Raw genomic sequence first — 16,924 nt, 5'->3', positions numbered from 1 at the left:
TTACTATTCTTTATTTGAAATACGTCTTTTTTTTTTTTAAGATTTTACTTACTTATTTGTCAGAGAGAGAGAGAGCACAAGCATGGGGAGCAGCAGGCAGAGGGAGAAACAGGCTTCCTGCTAAACCAGCAGCCGAATGTGGGACTCTGTCCTAGGACTCTGGGATCATTACCTGAGCTGAAGACAGATGCTTAACCAACTGAGTCACCCAGGCATTCCTGAAATAAGTCTTAATAGAAAATGACATTTCTTAGCTTGATTATCTGCTTTATTGGCATTTGATTTTTTACAAAAACCATATTCACCCTTAAAGAATTTAAGATTTTCTGTAATTAAAATTCAAATGTATTGCAGCCTTGGATAGCAGTTGGAAAAAAGGTGAACATCCTCCATAGTGTTTTTGAGCAGTGGCAGCAGTTAGAATAAACATACAGACATGGAACTTCCATACCAGTGGTTCAGAATTGCTTATGGAACTTCAAAAGTTACAGATGGCGTGGTCCATTATAGAACTTGTGAACTGGAACTTCTCAGTTATGGCCTTATGACCTTGGGATATGTATTTTTAAAAAACCTCTTCAGGTATATCTAGTTAGGGATTTCTGCTCAGGACTATAAACTCTTCTATTAGATTCATAGCTAAAGTACCTATATCTTTTGGGCTTCACTTGTATTAGGTGCTTAGTAGATTTTTGAATGAATGCAGTTACACTGATTTTGTGTTCTCATTGCTTGGTAGATATTCTTCATAAATTACCTAAAAGGTAAGATCAGGTGATTTAATATTTTTGCTATCATTTGGACTATTGGGATTGTCAGTCCACATTTTATATGTCGTTTTAATAAAATATAAGCCTCTTCTTTCAGTTTAGGTTTACCATAAGGCTTAGAGGCAGTATGGAGGCTATGGAATAAACACTGGAACTGGAATCTAGGCAAATGGCAAGTCACTTGACCTTTCTAAATTTCTTTCTCATTTGTAAAATGGGCATACTACTTGCCTTGTGAGAATTTTGAATAAAAAGTTTTGTTTAACCATTTAGTAGTAGTAGCTGCTATTTCAGTCATTCATGTTTGGGGACTACAAATGATTCATGCTTACCATTTTAATGATGAATTATAAGGTTTTTTATTTACAAGAATTTAATGTTGATGTTGTTAATAAAGAGACAAATGAATTTCAGCTTGCACAGAAGATGGGATTTCCACCTAATATTGTGGATTCTGCGGCAGAAAATATGGTCAAGCTTTACAACCTTTTCCTGAAATACGATGCAACTATGGTAGAAATAAATCCAATGGTAGAGGATTCAGATGGATCTGGTAAGGTATCTTTTTTTTAATCAAACATTAATGATATATTTATTTACCAATCATATGTTTCACTAGGGAAGTTTCACTCATAATGGAGTGAAGGCATTCCTATGTAGAAACTACTTTAAAATAAATAGAATGAGTGTGAACAAATATTAAAGATACCTATTAAAATACACGGGGAGGGTGTTAAAGTTATACTGTACCTTATGGGGGCTCTTAGCCACATGTGGCAATTAAAATTAATTAAAATGATATGTGATTAAAATATTCCCCAGTCAAATTAGTCACATTTCATCTGTTCTGTAGCTGCATGTGGTTACCACATTAGATAGCACGCATATAGAATATTGCCATCATTGCAGAAAGTTCTTTTGGGCATTGCTGATTAGAGTATCCGGTGTGGTAGTGAGTAATTGGCTGTAGTTATGGAAATTAGCCATCTTAGTCTCTCACAAGTTTCAGACTTTAGAGTCATCATGGATCTTTATTATACAGAGGGTAGACTTTGATACTTGAGTCCTTTTAATATTTTTATTCACTGGAGAAGTAAGATTAGCTTGTTACTTTGATACCTTTTCTTTTGCATGTGTTTAAAGATTCTGAATTATTACAATTTCCATGTATAGTTGTTTTATTGTTATAAAAATTATAAAGTTATATATATAAGTTATATATAAGTTATAAAAATGTAAGTTGCATTATTGTAGCTTAAGTTTTTCTTGATTATTTGTTTTTATTTAAATTCAATTAGCCAACATATAGTACATCATTAGTTTCAGATGTAGTGTTCAATAATTCATCAGTTGCATATGATACCCAGTGCTCATCATATTATGTGCCCTTCTTTTTTTTTTTTTTTAATATTTTTATTTATTTACTTGACAGACAGAGATCACAAGTAGGCAGAGAGGCAGGTAGAGAGAGGAGGAAGCAGGCTCCCTGTGGAGCAGAGAGCCCGGTGTGAGGTTCAATCCCAGGACCCTGGGATCATGACCTGAGCTGAAGGCAGAGGCTTTAACCACTGAGCCACCCAGGCGCCTCTTATGTGCCCTTCTTAATGCCCATCACCCAGTTACCCCATTCCTCCCTTTTCTTGATCTTTTATATTAACAACCTTTGTTACTGTAATTTATTGGATTTGTTTCAAGTCACTTTGGACATTTTAATCTCTTAAGCATTTGTAGATCATCTTTCACTTTTATACTTCTAGTTATATTCTTTATTATAGAAATTGATTTTTGGTTGGTCATTTATATAGTTGTATAAAGAATGAGTAAATTCTCTTTTGATCATATGGGTAGTTTATAAAGCTAAAAAATTAAGTTTTTTAGAAAGTAAAGGCACATTTTAAAAATGAATGTTCAGTGAAGGAGAATTATTTGTATAGAATAGGTATTTCTTTTTTTTTTTCCTCATGGAAACATTCCAAACGTTGAAAGCAAGATTCCTGAATTATTTTCAGCAGTGGAATTCTGCAGCCATATTCTCTTGTTAAGAGAATGTCTTTGTTCTCTTAAAAACCATTTTTTCCCTTTGTATTTAGTTTCTCTTCTTTGTATGTATTTCTATATATTTCGAAGGAGGTTTTTTTGTTGTTGTTTGATTGTTTGTTTTTCCTTTTCTGGTTAAGGGCATTGTATATTTATCTCTTTGTATTTAGTTTCTATTCTTTGTATGTATTTCTATATATTTTGAAGGAGGGTTTTTTGTTGTTTGATTTTTTGTTTGTTTTTCCTTTTCTGGTTAAGGGGCATTGTATATTTACTTTAGAAAATTTGCACCAATAAAAAATTTATATAGCCTCATTACCTAACACTATTTTAATATTTCAGTAGCTCATTTCAGTCTGTTCAGTAATCAGGATCATGTTGTCTATTCAGTTTGTATCTTTTCTTTTTTAAACTTAAAACTATATAATAGAATATTGGGCACCTGCGTGGGTCAGTGGGTTAAGCCACTGCCTTCGGCTCAGGTCATGATCTCAGGGTCCTGGGATGGAGTCCCACATCAGGCTCTCTGCTTGGTAGGGAGCCTGCTTCCTCCTCTTTCTCTGCCTGCCTCTCGGCCTACTTGTGATCTCTCTCTGTCAAATAAATAAATAAATAAAATCTTAAAAAAACCCCAAAACCTATATAATAGAATATTTTGATGTTAAATATTTTTCAGTTTTTAAAGGCTTGTATATTATTTGTATATAAATCTTTGCAGTCTTCATTATCTTTCGTATGGATTCTTAGAAGGGGAATTTTGGGGTCAAAGAAGAATAATATTTTCACATATGTTTGATTATTGGGTCATGATAATAACATTTTGAGATGTATTTTGCCAGATTGTCATCTGGAAAAGTTAGTCTAACATACAGAGTATCCATTTCATTGTCTACTTGTGGCAGAAGTAAGTTTTATATTGGGTTTAAACTCTGTCAAACTAATAATCAGGAAATGTCTTAATTTATCTTTCAATTCTTTGGTTACTTGTGATGTTGAGAATTTTTCATGTTTATTGGGCATACATTTTCCTCGGTCGACTGCAGATTTTCTGTTGATGTCCTTTGGTAACTGTGTTAGTTTCCTGTGGCTTCTGTAACAAATTACTACAAACTAGGTGGCTTAAAACAAGAGGTACTTAATCTCTCAGAGTTTTAGAATCCAGAAGTCCAAAATCAATGTCACATGAAATCAAGGTGCTCCCTCTAGAGGCTCCAGGAAAGCCTCCATTCCTTACCTTTTGTAACTTATTGGTGGCATTCTGTTGATTGTGGCCGCCTCATTCTAGTCTCTGCCTCTTGAGGCACATTGCCTCTTCCTCTTCTATGTGTATCTAATCTCCCTCTGCCTCTCTCCTATAAAGATACTTGTGATGCAATTTAGGGCCTTTCAAGATAATCCAGGATAATCCTCTAAGATCCTTATTTTAATCACACCTGTAAGAATTTTAATATATAAGGTAACATTCACATGTATTAGGACCTATTTATCTTTGGGTGGCATTATTCAGCCTATTGCAGTACTCAAAAGAAACAAGAAAAAAAAAGAAACATGGATAGTTTTTCTTATTAATTTGATGAGGTCTTTATTTTTTGAAAATTTATTTACATGATTTGAAGAATATTTTTACTGGACATAGAAATCTAGCTTGATATATCTTTTTTCATCACTTCAAATATTTTCTCCTGCCCCATTCTCCTTCCTTTCTCTTCCCAGTATCACATGTTGGATAACTTCTTAATATTAACAGGTCACTTTTTTTTTTTTTTTTTCAGATTGGGTAACTTCTGTTTATCTGTCTTCAGGTTCATTGATCCATCTCCAATAAATACATTGTTAAGCACATCCAGAGAACTTTTCATTTTAGGTGTTGAACTTTTTAGTTCTAGATTTTTCCACTAGGCTTCTTTTGATAGTTTTATTTCAAAGGGAAAAGTATTAAAAGTATTTAAAAGAGCTTTTGGAGTCCTCTGATTCCAAATTTGGGTTGTGTTGGGTTTGGTTCTTCTTGGCTGCTTTTTCTGTTTATCAGTGTTCATATTTTCCTGTTTTACCTTCACGGATCTAGTCTTATACTGGATATTTTGGGAAATGCAGTGTAGAGACAGAATTCTTTTATCTTCCTCTGAAAGAGTGTTGAGTGTTGGTTTTTTGTTGTTATTAGTAGTTAACTTAGCTGGATTTCAAACTTTGTCTCTTGTTTTGGGTAGCCTTGTAGGCTTAAGCGGCTCAGTTTTTCAGCCTTTTATCAGGGATAGCAAGGAGAATGTTGTAGTTATATTGGAGTGAGGAAGGAATAAAGCACTGAAAGATGAAGTTGGTAGCTGTAACCTTCAAATTAGCCATTTTGGAAGAATGCTGGAGGTACAACCTGATTCGAGTGGATTTAAGGGAGGATGATGGGAGTTTAGGCAAAGTAGTTGGCAGATGTAAATATTTTCAGTTTTGTGGCCCACTTATGGTTTTCATTCCTGCTGCTTTTCTTCATATCCTTTTCATCTTCCTTGTCTTCCTTTTCCCCTTCTTTCTTAACAACCCATTCAAAATATGTAAAAATGTGAAACCTATTCTTAGCTCACAGGTAATACAAAATAGGCATAGTCTCAGTCAGGCCCCTGAGCCATACTGGTTTTTTGCTGACCCTTGGTTTATATAGACAAGTCTGTCATGGACTTTTGCTGTATATGAAGAGAAGAGTAAGAGGGAAGAGATGGCAAATTATTTTTTTCTTCTTTTTATGGTGGGAGAAATAACAGCATTTTTGCAAATCATTGGCATTTAGCCAGTAGCAAGAAGGGGGCAGTTTATAATGCAAGAAGGATGGAATTGGTAGAGCAATGTCCTTCCATAGGTAAGAGACAGTGGGGTCCAAGGCACATGAGAAGGGGGATAGCTAGGTGCTTGGCTGTTTTGTTTTTAGTAACTTTAAAACAAATTTTAAGGGTTTTTAAAGTGTTTCTTTTTTTTCTTTCCCCCTTTTATCCGTTACTATCTGGCTAGGATGGATGTATAACTAGTAACTTTGACAGAGCAATTTTAATTCCTAAATACTCTTTTTTAATAAACAGTTTGAATACATTGTGAACATAAATTGAAATATTTTCAATACAAAACCTTTCTCTCCTAAACTAAGAACATTTCACTATTGGATGGTTTATTGTGTTTGTTTTGAAATTCAGATCATTTTCTTTTTTTTTCCTTCATAGTGCTGTGCATGGATGCAAAGATCAACTTTGATTCTAATTCAGCTTATCGCCAGAAGAAAATCTTTGACTTACAGGATTGGACCCAGGAAGATGAAAGGGAGAAAGGTGCAGCTAAGGCAGATCTCAACTACATTGGCCTTGATGGAAATATAGGCTGTCTAGGTACCATGTGTTGTTATGTTAAAGGTGGGTTGGCTGAACTTAATTTATTTTCTTTGTGTTTGTTGTTTATACAAGTCATTTTCCCTTTTGACAGTAAATGGTGCTGGTTTGGCGATGGCCACAATGGATATAATAAAACTTCACGGAGGGACTCCAGCGAACTTTCTTGATGTTGGTGGTGGTGCCACAGTCCATCAAGTAACAGAGGCATTTAAGCTTATCACTTCAGATAAAAAGGTAAGGGCCGGGCTTATGTTTTAGAATTTGAATGACAAGAAGTAACTTGATTAATTAGTAGATGTGGTCATTACAGTAGTAGAGCATTAAATTTCAGAAGACCTAACTAGCTTAGAAGAGTTGCTGAAATCAATGCAATAAAAGTTGACTAGAAAAAAAGGTAGTTTCCTGCTGTAATTTAGAAAACAAGATGAAGATATATTAGATGGTATTAGGTAATACTCTGAATAGTAGTGATCTAGTATGGGAGCCATTCCTATGAAAAACTGCTGGAGATGGTAGTTGACCACAAAAGCCCAGAGATCTGGAAAATCTATAAAGCTACAAAGAAGAAAATTAAAATTACCTTTAATTCTATCCAGAGATTATTTTTGTTACTATTGACTTACCATTTTTTAAATTTGCTAATGCTTGTATATTTCACACATACACACACATACGCACACACTCACACTCCCTTTCTCTGTTTCTGTTTGCATATATATATATATATTTAGAGAAACAGTTTATTAAGATATAATTCACATGCCATCTAGTTCACCCATTTGTAAATATATGTCAAAACACATAGTTTGAGTTTTTTGGCTAGCATATCTTTTTCCCCCGTATGTATGTATGTATGTATGTATGTATTTATTTATTCTTATTAACATATAATGTATTATCTTTCTCCCCCTTCATTTATTTATTTTTATTAGCATATAATATTTGCCCCAGGGGTACAGGTCTGTGAATCATCAGGCTTACACATTTCACGGCACTTACCATAGCACATACCCTCCCCGATGTCATAACCCAGCCATCCTATCCCTACCCCTCCCCACCCCCAGCAATACTTAGTTTGTTTTGTGAGATTAAGAGTCCCTTATGGTTTCTTTCCCTCCCAGTCCCATCTAGTTTCATTTTTTCCTTTCCTACCCTCCCATAACCCCCTGCCCTGCCTCTCAGATGCCTCATATCAAAGAGATCCTATGATAATTGTCTTTCACTGATTGACTTATTTCACTCAGCATAATACTCTCTGTTTTCATCCATGTCATTGCAAATGCAACATTTCATTTCTTTTGATGACTGCATAGTATTTCATTGTATATATGCGTGTGTGTACACACACACACACACACACCACATCTTCTTTATCCATTCATCTGTTGATGGACATCTAGGTTCTTTCCATAATTTGGCTATTGTGGACATTGCTGCTATAAACATTCAGGTTCATGTGCCCCTTCAGATCACTGCCTTTGTATTTTTAGGGTGAATACCCATTGTGCAATTGCTGGGTCGTAGGGTAGGTCTATTTTCAACTTTCTGAGGAACCTCCATACTGTTTTCCAGAGTGGCTGCACCAGCTTGCATTCCCACCAACAATATAGGAGAGTTCCCCTTTCTCCGTATCCTTGCCAACAACTGTCGATTCCTGACTTGTTAATTTTAGCCTTCTTACTGGTGTGAGGTGGTATTCTCACTGTGGTTTTGATTTGTATTTCCCTGATGCCGAGTAATGTGGAATACTTTTTCATACGTCTTTTGGCCATCTGGATGTCTTCTTTGCAGAAATGTCTGTTCCTGTCTTCTTTGACTAGCATACCTTGACCCACTTTTTACATAAGGTGTTCTTCTAAAACACTCATTTTAATGTTTGTATTAATCTTTTATATGTAGATAGGCCATAAATTAGAACTATGATTTTGTAAGTGATTATCAGAATACAAGGGACGTGAAGCATAATGATCCAAAAGATACACAATATTATTAATGATTTTTTAAAGAGGTATATCTACTGTGTGGCCCTTGTGAGTTTTGTAAGACTTATGGAAAAATAAGATAGTGGCTTCTGTGGAACTAGTTTTACTGAATTCAGTACCGAGAATTCCTCATTGGTGAGGAGTATTTCTTTTCTTTCTTTCTTTCTTTTTTTTTTTTTTTTTAAGATTTTATTTATTTATTTGACAGAGAGATTACAAGTAGGCAGAGAGGCAGGCACAGAGAGAGGGAGGAAGCAGGCTCCCTGCTAAGCAGAGAGCCCGATGTGGGGCTCAATCCTAGGACCCTGAGATCATGACCCGAGCCGAAGGCAGAGGCTTTAACCCAGTGAGCCACCCAGGTGCCCCAGTGAGGAGTATTTCTTTTTTTTTTTTTTTTTAAATTTTATTTATTTATTTATTTATTTTTAAAAGATTTTATTTATTTATTTGACAGAGAGAAATCACAAGTAGATGGAGAGGCAGGCAGAGAGAGAGAGAGGGAAGCAGGCTCCCTGCCGAGCAGAGAGCCTGATGCAGGACTCGATCCCAGGACCCTGAGATCACGACCTGAGCCGAAGGCAGCGGCTTAACCCACTGAGCCACCCAGGCGCCCCGTGAGGAGTATTTCTTACTCACTGTTGCCTCTTCCTGTGGCTGGCATAGTGCTCAGTGCATACAGAGGTCATTAATAAGTATTATTGATGCTGCTGACAATGTGCCTTTTTACTTATGGTGTTAGACTCTAAAGTAATTAGTTGTTTAAAAAAATTTTTTTTACCGCTCTTTGAGCCTCTGGAATTATTGGCCATATTTTGTTTTACAAAAAGCATTGAACTGAAATGAGAAATAACAGTGCTTTATTTTCCTTGTTTAATAACTATTCAAAAAATAAATCTTATTGGAACTGTATTTCTGTAGCTGCTTTTGGTAAACTCTAAAAGCAGAGCATTATCTAATTATTTAACTGTTGAGTACTTACTACGGTGAGCTAATAGAGCTTTTAAGGTCTACGTACAAGAATAGAGAAAAGCGTAAGAATTCCAGTGTTGTGGACTGACAGGAAGGGCATTGGAGTTGGAAACAGGCCAGGAACCCAGGGACACAAGGTGGATAGCATTGAAATAGCTGTATACTTATTATGTCTCTTTGTTTTGGACACTGTACTTGGATTTGGGAATGCATGGTTACTTTGCGTAAGGCATTTTTATAGTCTGACTGGAGTGATAAACTGAATGTAGTGTTGTGGAAGAATAGAAGTCAGAGCTGGTAACTAGTAGGCAAATCAAGGAGACCTTCACTGAATGAATGATTCCTTGAGCTGTCTTGAGAAATTGAATGAGTTAGGGAAGAAGAAGAAAATAGAGTGATATGTAGAGTCCAAAGTTGCCTGGGTGGCATAGTCGGTTAAGTGTCTGCCTTCGGCTCAGGTCATTATCCAGGGTTCTGGGATCAAGACCCTCTTTAGGCTCCTTGCTCAGCTGGGACCCTACTTCTCCCTCTGCCTGCTGCTCCCCCTGCTTGTGCGCTCTCCCTTTTTTCCTCTCTGACAAATAAATTTTAAAAAAGCTATATAGAATCCAAAAAAGACCATTGTGTTTATGGAATGGTAAGGTGCTTATGTGTAAGAATACAACATTTTTGGAGTGAATGATTAAAGTCGGCAAATTGAGACCGCATTGTAGAGATCCTCTGTATCTAGTTAGGAAGTTTGGATTTTAACTCCCTTATCCTAATCCATACACAGGGATTATATATATATATATATATGTATGTATATACATATATATATATATGTGTATATATATATATATATATATATATCCCTTACCTTTTTGTTTATTTATTTATTTTCCTTTTTTTTTTTTTTTTTTTTTAAAAGAAGGTAACTGGTTAGTAGAGGATGAAGTGGAGTGGAAGGAGGCACTGGCAGGAGAGAGAGTTCAGTTGTTATATACCTGCTTGTGCAAAACTATGAAGAGGTCCCTGACAGAAGTAGTGTCAGTAAGAATAAAACAAAGAAACCTAATTTAGAGGCATTTCTGAGACAGAATCATTAAATTCATCTTTTCCTTTTTTGTTGGGAAGCTACAGAGAAGGGTTGGTTAGGTTAACATTAAGGACTTCTGTTTGGCGAGATCATTCGGTGGCGAGCATTTTGTGTAGTCAGAGGCAAAGTGGAGAAATAGGTGTTTCTGACTGGGTTGAACTTGGCTTGTGGTGTCTCTCTTGAAGTGTCTCTTGAAGTGTTAGGAAGTTGGTAAGATGACCCAGGGTGGGAGGCTGAAACCAAGAATGGGAGCCCCTGCCACCGCTGGAGCTGAAGGACTGAAGAGAGAAGGAAGACCCAACAAAATAGAAAAAGAGATCAGGAGAGACCTCCTGGAGATCAGGAGAGAGCAATGACATCTAAGGCCAAGGTGGAGAGTTTGAGAAGTAAGAGGTAGGCAGCAGTGTCCATCTATAGGAATGATCAGGTAGAGTAAGGACTGAATTAGTGATTGGGAACCCTAGCAAGAACAATAGGGAAGAAGGGCCAGAGACCAGGTTGTAATAGGTTAGCTCTGATTGGGAATTGAGAGAGGAGAGACTTCCGGCAGAGATTACCCTTTCAGGGTATTTTTTTCTTTCTTTCTTTTTTTTTCTTTTCTTTTTTTTTAAGATTTTATATATTAGAGAGAACAAGCAAGCATGAGTTGGGGGAAAGGGAGAAGCAAACCCCCTGCTGAATGTGGAGCTCACCCTATAGGCTCTATTCCAGGATCCTGAGATCATGAGCTGAGCCAAAGTCAGAAGCTTTACCGACTGAGCCACTGAGGCAACCCTCGGGGGTATAGAAGGACATAGTGTTAGCAGTTGAATGGAGGTGGGGTTGAGGAGAACTTTAGTGTTTAGTGTATGTTTGCTTTCTTGTTTGTTTAGAAGACCAAGAATATGAGCTATTTCTATCTAAGGAGAGAAGAGATTTGAGGATGAAGAAGAAAGTGAGTTTAGCTAATGGAATGAAGACCTGGAGGAGATACAACACACTAATGAGATAGTGAGATTAGCTTTAGAGAGGGGGGGTTAACTCCTTCCTCAAGGTGTCACTGGAGAAAGGAAGATCACATCTAACAATTAGAGAGCTTGAAGGTGAGATAGGAGGCTTATGAAGAAAGTGAGAGATATGAGGCAGACCACTAAAGAAAGGATCGTTAATGAAGAGTCATTATTGTACTGCTCTTTAGGTTATGCTGATGTTTTGGGTTATTGTTGTTTTAACTTTTTAGGTTTTCCTTGAAGTTGCAATGAGTAAACTGATTGACTAGAATCATCCAAGAGTGCATTATTTGAAGGGATGGCAGAGGCAGACTGGTCTTGAGAGGAATGGGTATGGGGAAGTTAAGCATGCAGGTGACAGTGTCACTGGATCACTGAACCACAGGATCCAGGCTCTGTAGTGTAGAAAGCCAGAACTGCTGAGAATCTGGGAGATTAGATCAAGGTTGAGAGACTAGAAGGTTTTAAGAGGAAAAGACTGGGTCTGATGGAGCTGGAGGTGAGAGGAGAGGAGGTTGAGCAGAGAGTGGGCTTTGTACACTTAATATTCTAGAAACATTCATTATGGTCAAGTCAACGATTTAGCCTTGGTGATCATTAGTTGGAGAACCGGAGGTAAAAGTGACATGGTAGAGACACTTTAAGGCACGCGTGTTAGGTGATGCCTGTGGTATGTATCGAAGCTACCCAGAATGAGGTGGGAGGGAGGAGAGGAGGGTGCGTCTAAGGTCACTGTGAATTCTAGTCTACTCCTTCATTTCTTAAAGGTCTAGAAATAATACTGGTAAAAATAAGGAATGCATAGTGTAGTTAAATGTGTTTCAGTCTTTTTAATGTCCTGTCTTTCACAGAAAATGGTATTTCAGTGGGGTATAGAAAATAGATGGAGCAGGTTGCTTGTAGACAGAGGCTACTGGCCCAGAGGCGCAGAGGTGCTAGCTGTCGCAGAATCCTCCTAACTGCTCTGTGGGTAGAGGGGAACAGTATCTTGGTATGTCTGTAACCCATTTGTATTTTGCTAGTTGGAAGCTCTGGTGTAGGTAAATGAACTAAAACTCTTTTTTAAAAAATAGAAAAAGATTTCTTGGGGGAAATGATAGAAAAATAGTGATTCAGACTATCAGTGATGATGTAAGAATGCTGATCCAAACAGGCCTTGAGATTTGAATGTGAAGTGTAGCTAGGGGTGGGTATTCAGGAGAAGCTGAGTGATTTTGAGGTTCAGTTGTGTGTGAGAATTTGGTTGAGTTGGTGGGGATAAATGAAGAAAGAATGATAGGTGGTAAATATTAAATTGGAGAACTTGCATGTAATGTTATCTTATATCATGATCTGGGGCAGTCATGTTGGTGAATGGCTGTTTAATAGAAAACGAGTAAACGGGATCAGGGAATCTTGTTCATATGGGGTAGGAGAGAAGATGCTGTATAAGCCAGGTGTTGAAATCACCCATGTTGGGGAGAGTAAGTTCTGGTACGTGGTGGACTGCATAAACTTCAGTGGTGGGAGCTGCAGAGAAGGTGATGGTTTGGTTGAAAATTATTACCATGAAATTAATTGGTATCATAAGGCACAGGCACTAGTATTTTCTTGAGAAGGAAGGACCCATACTCCTTGCTTTTAAATTTTAATCTACAAAAACCATTTTATTCACAGGTACTGGCTATTCTGGTCAACATTTTTGGAGGAATCATGCGGTGTGATGTTATTGCACAGGGTATAGTTATGGCAGTAAAGGATTTGGAAATTAAAATACCTATTGTGGTACGGTTACAAGGTGAGTGTAAAAGATACCTTGTGGTTGTTCCATGAACTCTTGATTGTTTAAAAGTTCTAATTCCAAGGAGTTTAATTCATTTAAAATAGAGTTTTCAAATAGCTTTATCTTTGAAGTGAAAATGTTAATATATAATAGGAATTTTTAAAAAAATTTTTTTTAAAGGTTTATTTATTTATTTATTTGACAGAGCTCATAAGTAGGCAGAGAGGCAGGCAGAGAGGAGGAAGCAGGCCCCCTGCTGAGCAGAGAGCCCAGTGTGGGGCTCTATCCCAGGATCCTGGGATCATGACCTGAGCCGAAGGCAGAGGCTTAACCCACTTTAGCCACCCTGGCACCCCTATAATAGGAAATTTTTAAGATGTGGGTTTAGAAAATATTTCTTATATTGGGGGAAATTGCTTATGGTTTTGGTTGGTATAATTTATTATGTTATTTATTTGTTGTGCTTTTTTAAAATTCGGACTTGCCTAAATTACCATGGACATGATAAGGCAAGATATTTCCTGAGGTAGCTCCAGAATCTTACAGTAGTTTCTTTGGTTTTAGAAGCATTTATTTTAGATGATGAAAGTACTCCTATGTTGAAATTTCATATTGTGACCTGCATTTTAAATGAGTTTAAGCATGTATTTAAAACATCTTTATATTTGTATAAATCATTTCCAGGTACAAGAGTTGATGATGCTAAGGCACTGATAGCAGACAGTGGACTTAAAATTCTTGCTTGTGATGACTTGGATGAAGCTGCTAAAATGGTAAACATGCTACATTACATATCTAAGGGCAAATTTGCAAAGTGTATAAGATGGGATGATAGGTATAATCAGTTCAGTGCTCCTAATATTTAGCAGAAACACTCATTGTTGGCAATATTAGCTGGCTCATTTTAGAGTCTAAGTTAGTTTCATTTATTTATTTTTATTTTTATTTTTATTTTTTTAGACGATTTTATTTATCTGAGAGAGAGAGAGAGCATGAGGTGGGGGGCAGCAGAGGGACAAGCAGACTCCCTGCTGAGCGGGGAGCCCAATGTGGGGCTCAGTTCCATGGCCCTGAGATCAGGACCTGAACCAAAGTCAGGCACTTAACCTACTGAACCACTCAGGCGCCCCCTCATTTATTTTTAAAGGAATTTTTGTTTTATGTAAATATTATGTGGTTCCAAAGTTGAAACTAAACCAAGGTATATTCAGAGAATCTAGCTTTTATACTTTTGAACTTTTTATACTTTTATAATATAGCCTGTTTCCTCCTTTCCCACACATAACCACTTTTTAAAAGAAGTTTTTAGTTCATCCTTTCACTTTTCAAAAATAATACGCAGGTAATGTGTATGTGTGTGTGTATACACACATACATATACACACATATATATCTGTATCTCCACTTTCTCACATTGTATGATGATAACATATTTTATGTCATTTCTTTTACTTAGTAATCTGTCTTGGAACACACTCCATAGTAGACATAGAGGTGTTCTTAAATGAGAACTTTTGATTCTTCCAACTGTTGTTTATGGTCATTTCATGGAATCCTCTGGGCTGTCTGGTTTAATCAGCAGTAGACTTTTGAGATTTGATGAGTTAATGTGATATCATTTCATAAAAATAATAAAGGTCTTGTGTCATTCTTTGGGAAAGTACACACTAGTAAATAAAAATCAGCTGCACTTTAGTGACAGATTTATACTTAATCCTGACTTTATTTTTTAATTTTTTTTTTTTTTTAAGATTTTATTTGTTTATTTGATAGGGGGAGAGAGGGGGAGAATGGGGCCGAGGGGGAGCAGCAGAGGGAGAAGAAAGCTCTCTCCTGAGCAGGGAGCTGGATGCGGGACTCTTATCCCCGGATCCTGGGATCATGACCTAAGCTGAAGGCAGACACTTTAACTGACTGAACCACCCAGGTGCCCCTCAATCCCGAGTTTAAAGATTAAGATTTTGAGCAAGGGAATGGTAGAGCAAAAGTATTTCAGAAAACTTTGTGGACATGGGAAAAAAGGAGAAGAATCAGTCAAATCTTGATCAACTCTTGATCAAGTAGACCATAAAAGACAGAAGTGAACAGCTGATTAAATTGTAACTGCATTGTTTTTCTGCTGACTATGAGATTATGGAAGTATGACAATATTAATAATTATGATGATGATGATAGTAGCAACTGCTGCCACTTATTTATTGTGCTTACATTGCTAAGCTTTTTCTTCAGGTATTATCTCATTATATTTGATTATACAATTTCTATTTTTATAGATGTGGAAACAGGCCAAATAAATTAACTTATTCATCAGGATCACATGTCATAAACATCAGAATGGGATTTAGACTCAGGGGGCCTAACTTTGAAACCTCTTCTTAACTACTCACCTGGGGAGGACAGAAGCTGAATTTGTGTTTTGTTTTAGACATATTTAATTTTAATCTTTTGTATGGTACCAGCTGGCTATCCTCATACAGATTATAGACACAACATTGGAATTCAGCTTGGCAAAATATGAAATACTAACTTCTAGACTCAAGCTCCTATCCTGATACTGCAAGTTAGGATTATATTTATATTATTAAACAGACTTTTGATTAGATGTACTTTGCACTGTATGGTGTCCAATTAAGACAACCACAGTTTCTGTCTTTAAAATAGATAAAATTTAGGCAGTAAAAAAGAGTAGGTATACACACACACACACACACACACACACACACACACACATACATACAGAAGGTATTGAGCTGAGGTGTGAGTTATGAAGAGTCTCAGATTTGACTATCCTTCAAGAGTGGCAAATGCTTGTAAGTGTGAAGTGATTTATAAAATGTCAGAATAGCCCAGATGTTTTAAGTGAGAAAGATTGAATGTGTATTAATTTCACATTTACTGGTAGTTCTGATTTTACGGTTTTGTGGAAATCGGAAACAAAGATGCTTTGTTTTTTCCTTCCAGGTTGTAAAGCTCTCTGAAATAGTGACCTTAGCCAAGCAAGCCCAGGTGGATGTGAAATTTCAGTTGCCAATCTGATTGGAGAACCCGGTGGATGGCTGAAGGTGTTAAATGTGCGATAATCGTTAAAAATACTGTGTTCTGTGTTATTATTGTTCCTTTTCTTTTTAGTGTACGGAGATTATAATTGCCAGCTAGGCACAAAAACTTTTAAAAGCATTTGGTCTGCATTTAATTCTACTGTTCAGAGTGGGCTGTTTGTATAAAGAATGTATAATGCAGTGATCTAGTTTCTTTTGTTGCAGCTTTCTTTTTCACTTCTATAGAATGTCACTCACAATATGCCAGTTTATTGTTAGATTCAACATTCTTCATTGATGAGAGTCCTATGAATAAAATAAATATGAAGATAAAGCTTTATTCTTTAGTGTTAGAAATATATTATATCTGATAACTAGTCTCATTAGCAGAGCAATGTGTTAAAACAATGTTTTATATTAGAAGTGTTTATCTTCAACACCAAATACCTATCTAAATATATCACTATTTATAAAAAGAGCTTTCAAACACTCCCCAAAATATTCTTTTAAGTATGTCAGTGAAATAACTTGTTATTTGAACATTGTTTTAAGCATCATAAAACACTGATTACTGTAAGTCTTCTTGATCCTGTGGTATTGATAAGAACGGGTGGGTTTGTATCAAATAAAGGTATATTCAGTAAGGACTTGGCAGACAAAATTAACAGTGTCAATTTAAGTTAATAAAAATCTCCCAATGTGACTTGGATTAATGTTTTTTCTTTTTTCTTTTCATTTCTTTTCTAAGTAAACATAGTAGAAGGTGATGTGTTCATGATTACACTAAATATCTTTAAGAACTGATTTGTAGATCATGTACTGAGGTATGACATTACGTATTTTGGAGCTACTTTCAGATAATTCCCTTGAATTTTGATGTTTATGTGTGTGTACCTTCTGGTACCTTCTTTAAAACAGTCATGTTTTCTTT

The 16,924-nt window shown here is 36.3% G+C and overlaps 1 protein-coding gene across 3 annotated transcripts in view; it reads left to right on the top strand.

Annotated features, from left to right (window-relative positions):
- Positions 1–16,702, top strand: part of SUCLA2 (succinate-CoA ligase ADP-forming subunit beta) — a 59,564-nt gene extending 42,862 nt beyond the window's left edge. For all 3 annotated transcript variants that reach the window (XM_032314809.1, XM_032314808.1, XM_032314810.1), the window contains 6 exons: positions 1,185–1,323; positions 6,011–6,172; positions 6,267–6,409; positions 12,850–12,970; positions 13,640–13,728; positions 15,917–16,702. In XM_032314809.1, the coding sequence (XP_032170700.1) occupies positions 1,185–1,323; positions 6,011–6,172; positions 6,267–6,409; positions 12,850–12,970; positions 13,640–13,728; positions 15,917–15,991 (729 nt within the window). In that variant the 3' untranslated portion in view covers positions 15,992–16,702. The remainder of the gene's footprint in view (positions 1–1,184; positions 1,324–6,010; positions 6,173–6,266; positions 6,410–12,849; positions 12,971–13,639; positions 13,729–15,916) is intronic.
- The last annotated feature ends 222 nt before the right edge of the window (positions 16,703–16,924 follow it).

This window comes from Mustela erminea, chromosome 15 (genome assembly GCF_009829155.1).
Source record: "Mustela erminea isolate mMusErm1 chromosome 15, mMusErm1.Pri, whole genome shotgun sequence".
NCBI lineage: Eukaryota > Metazoa > Chordata > Mammalia > Carnivora > Mustelidae > Mustela > Mustela erminea.
This window is presented reverse-complemented; position numbering and strand designations above follow the sequence as displayed.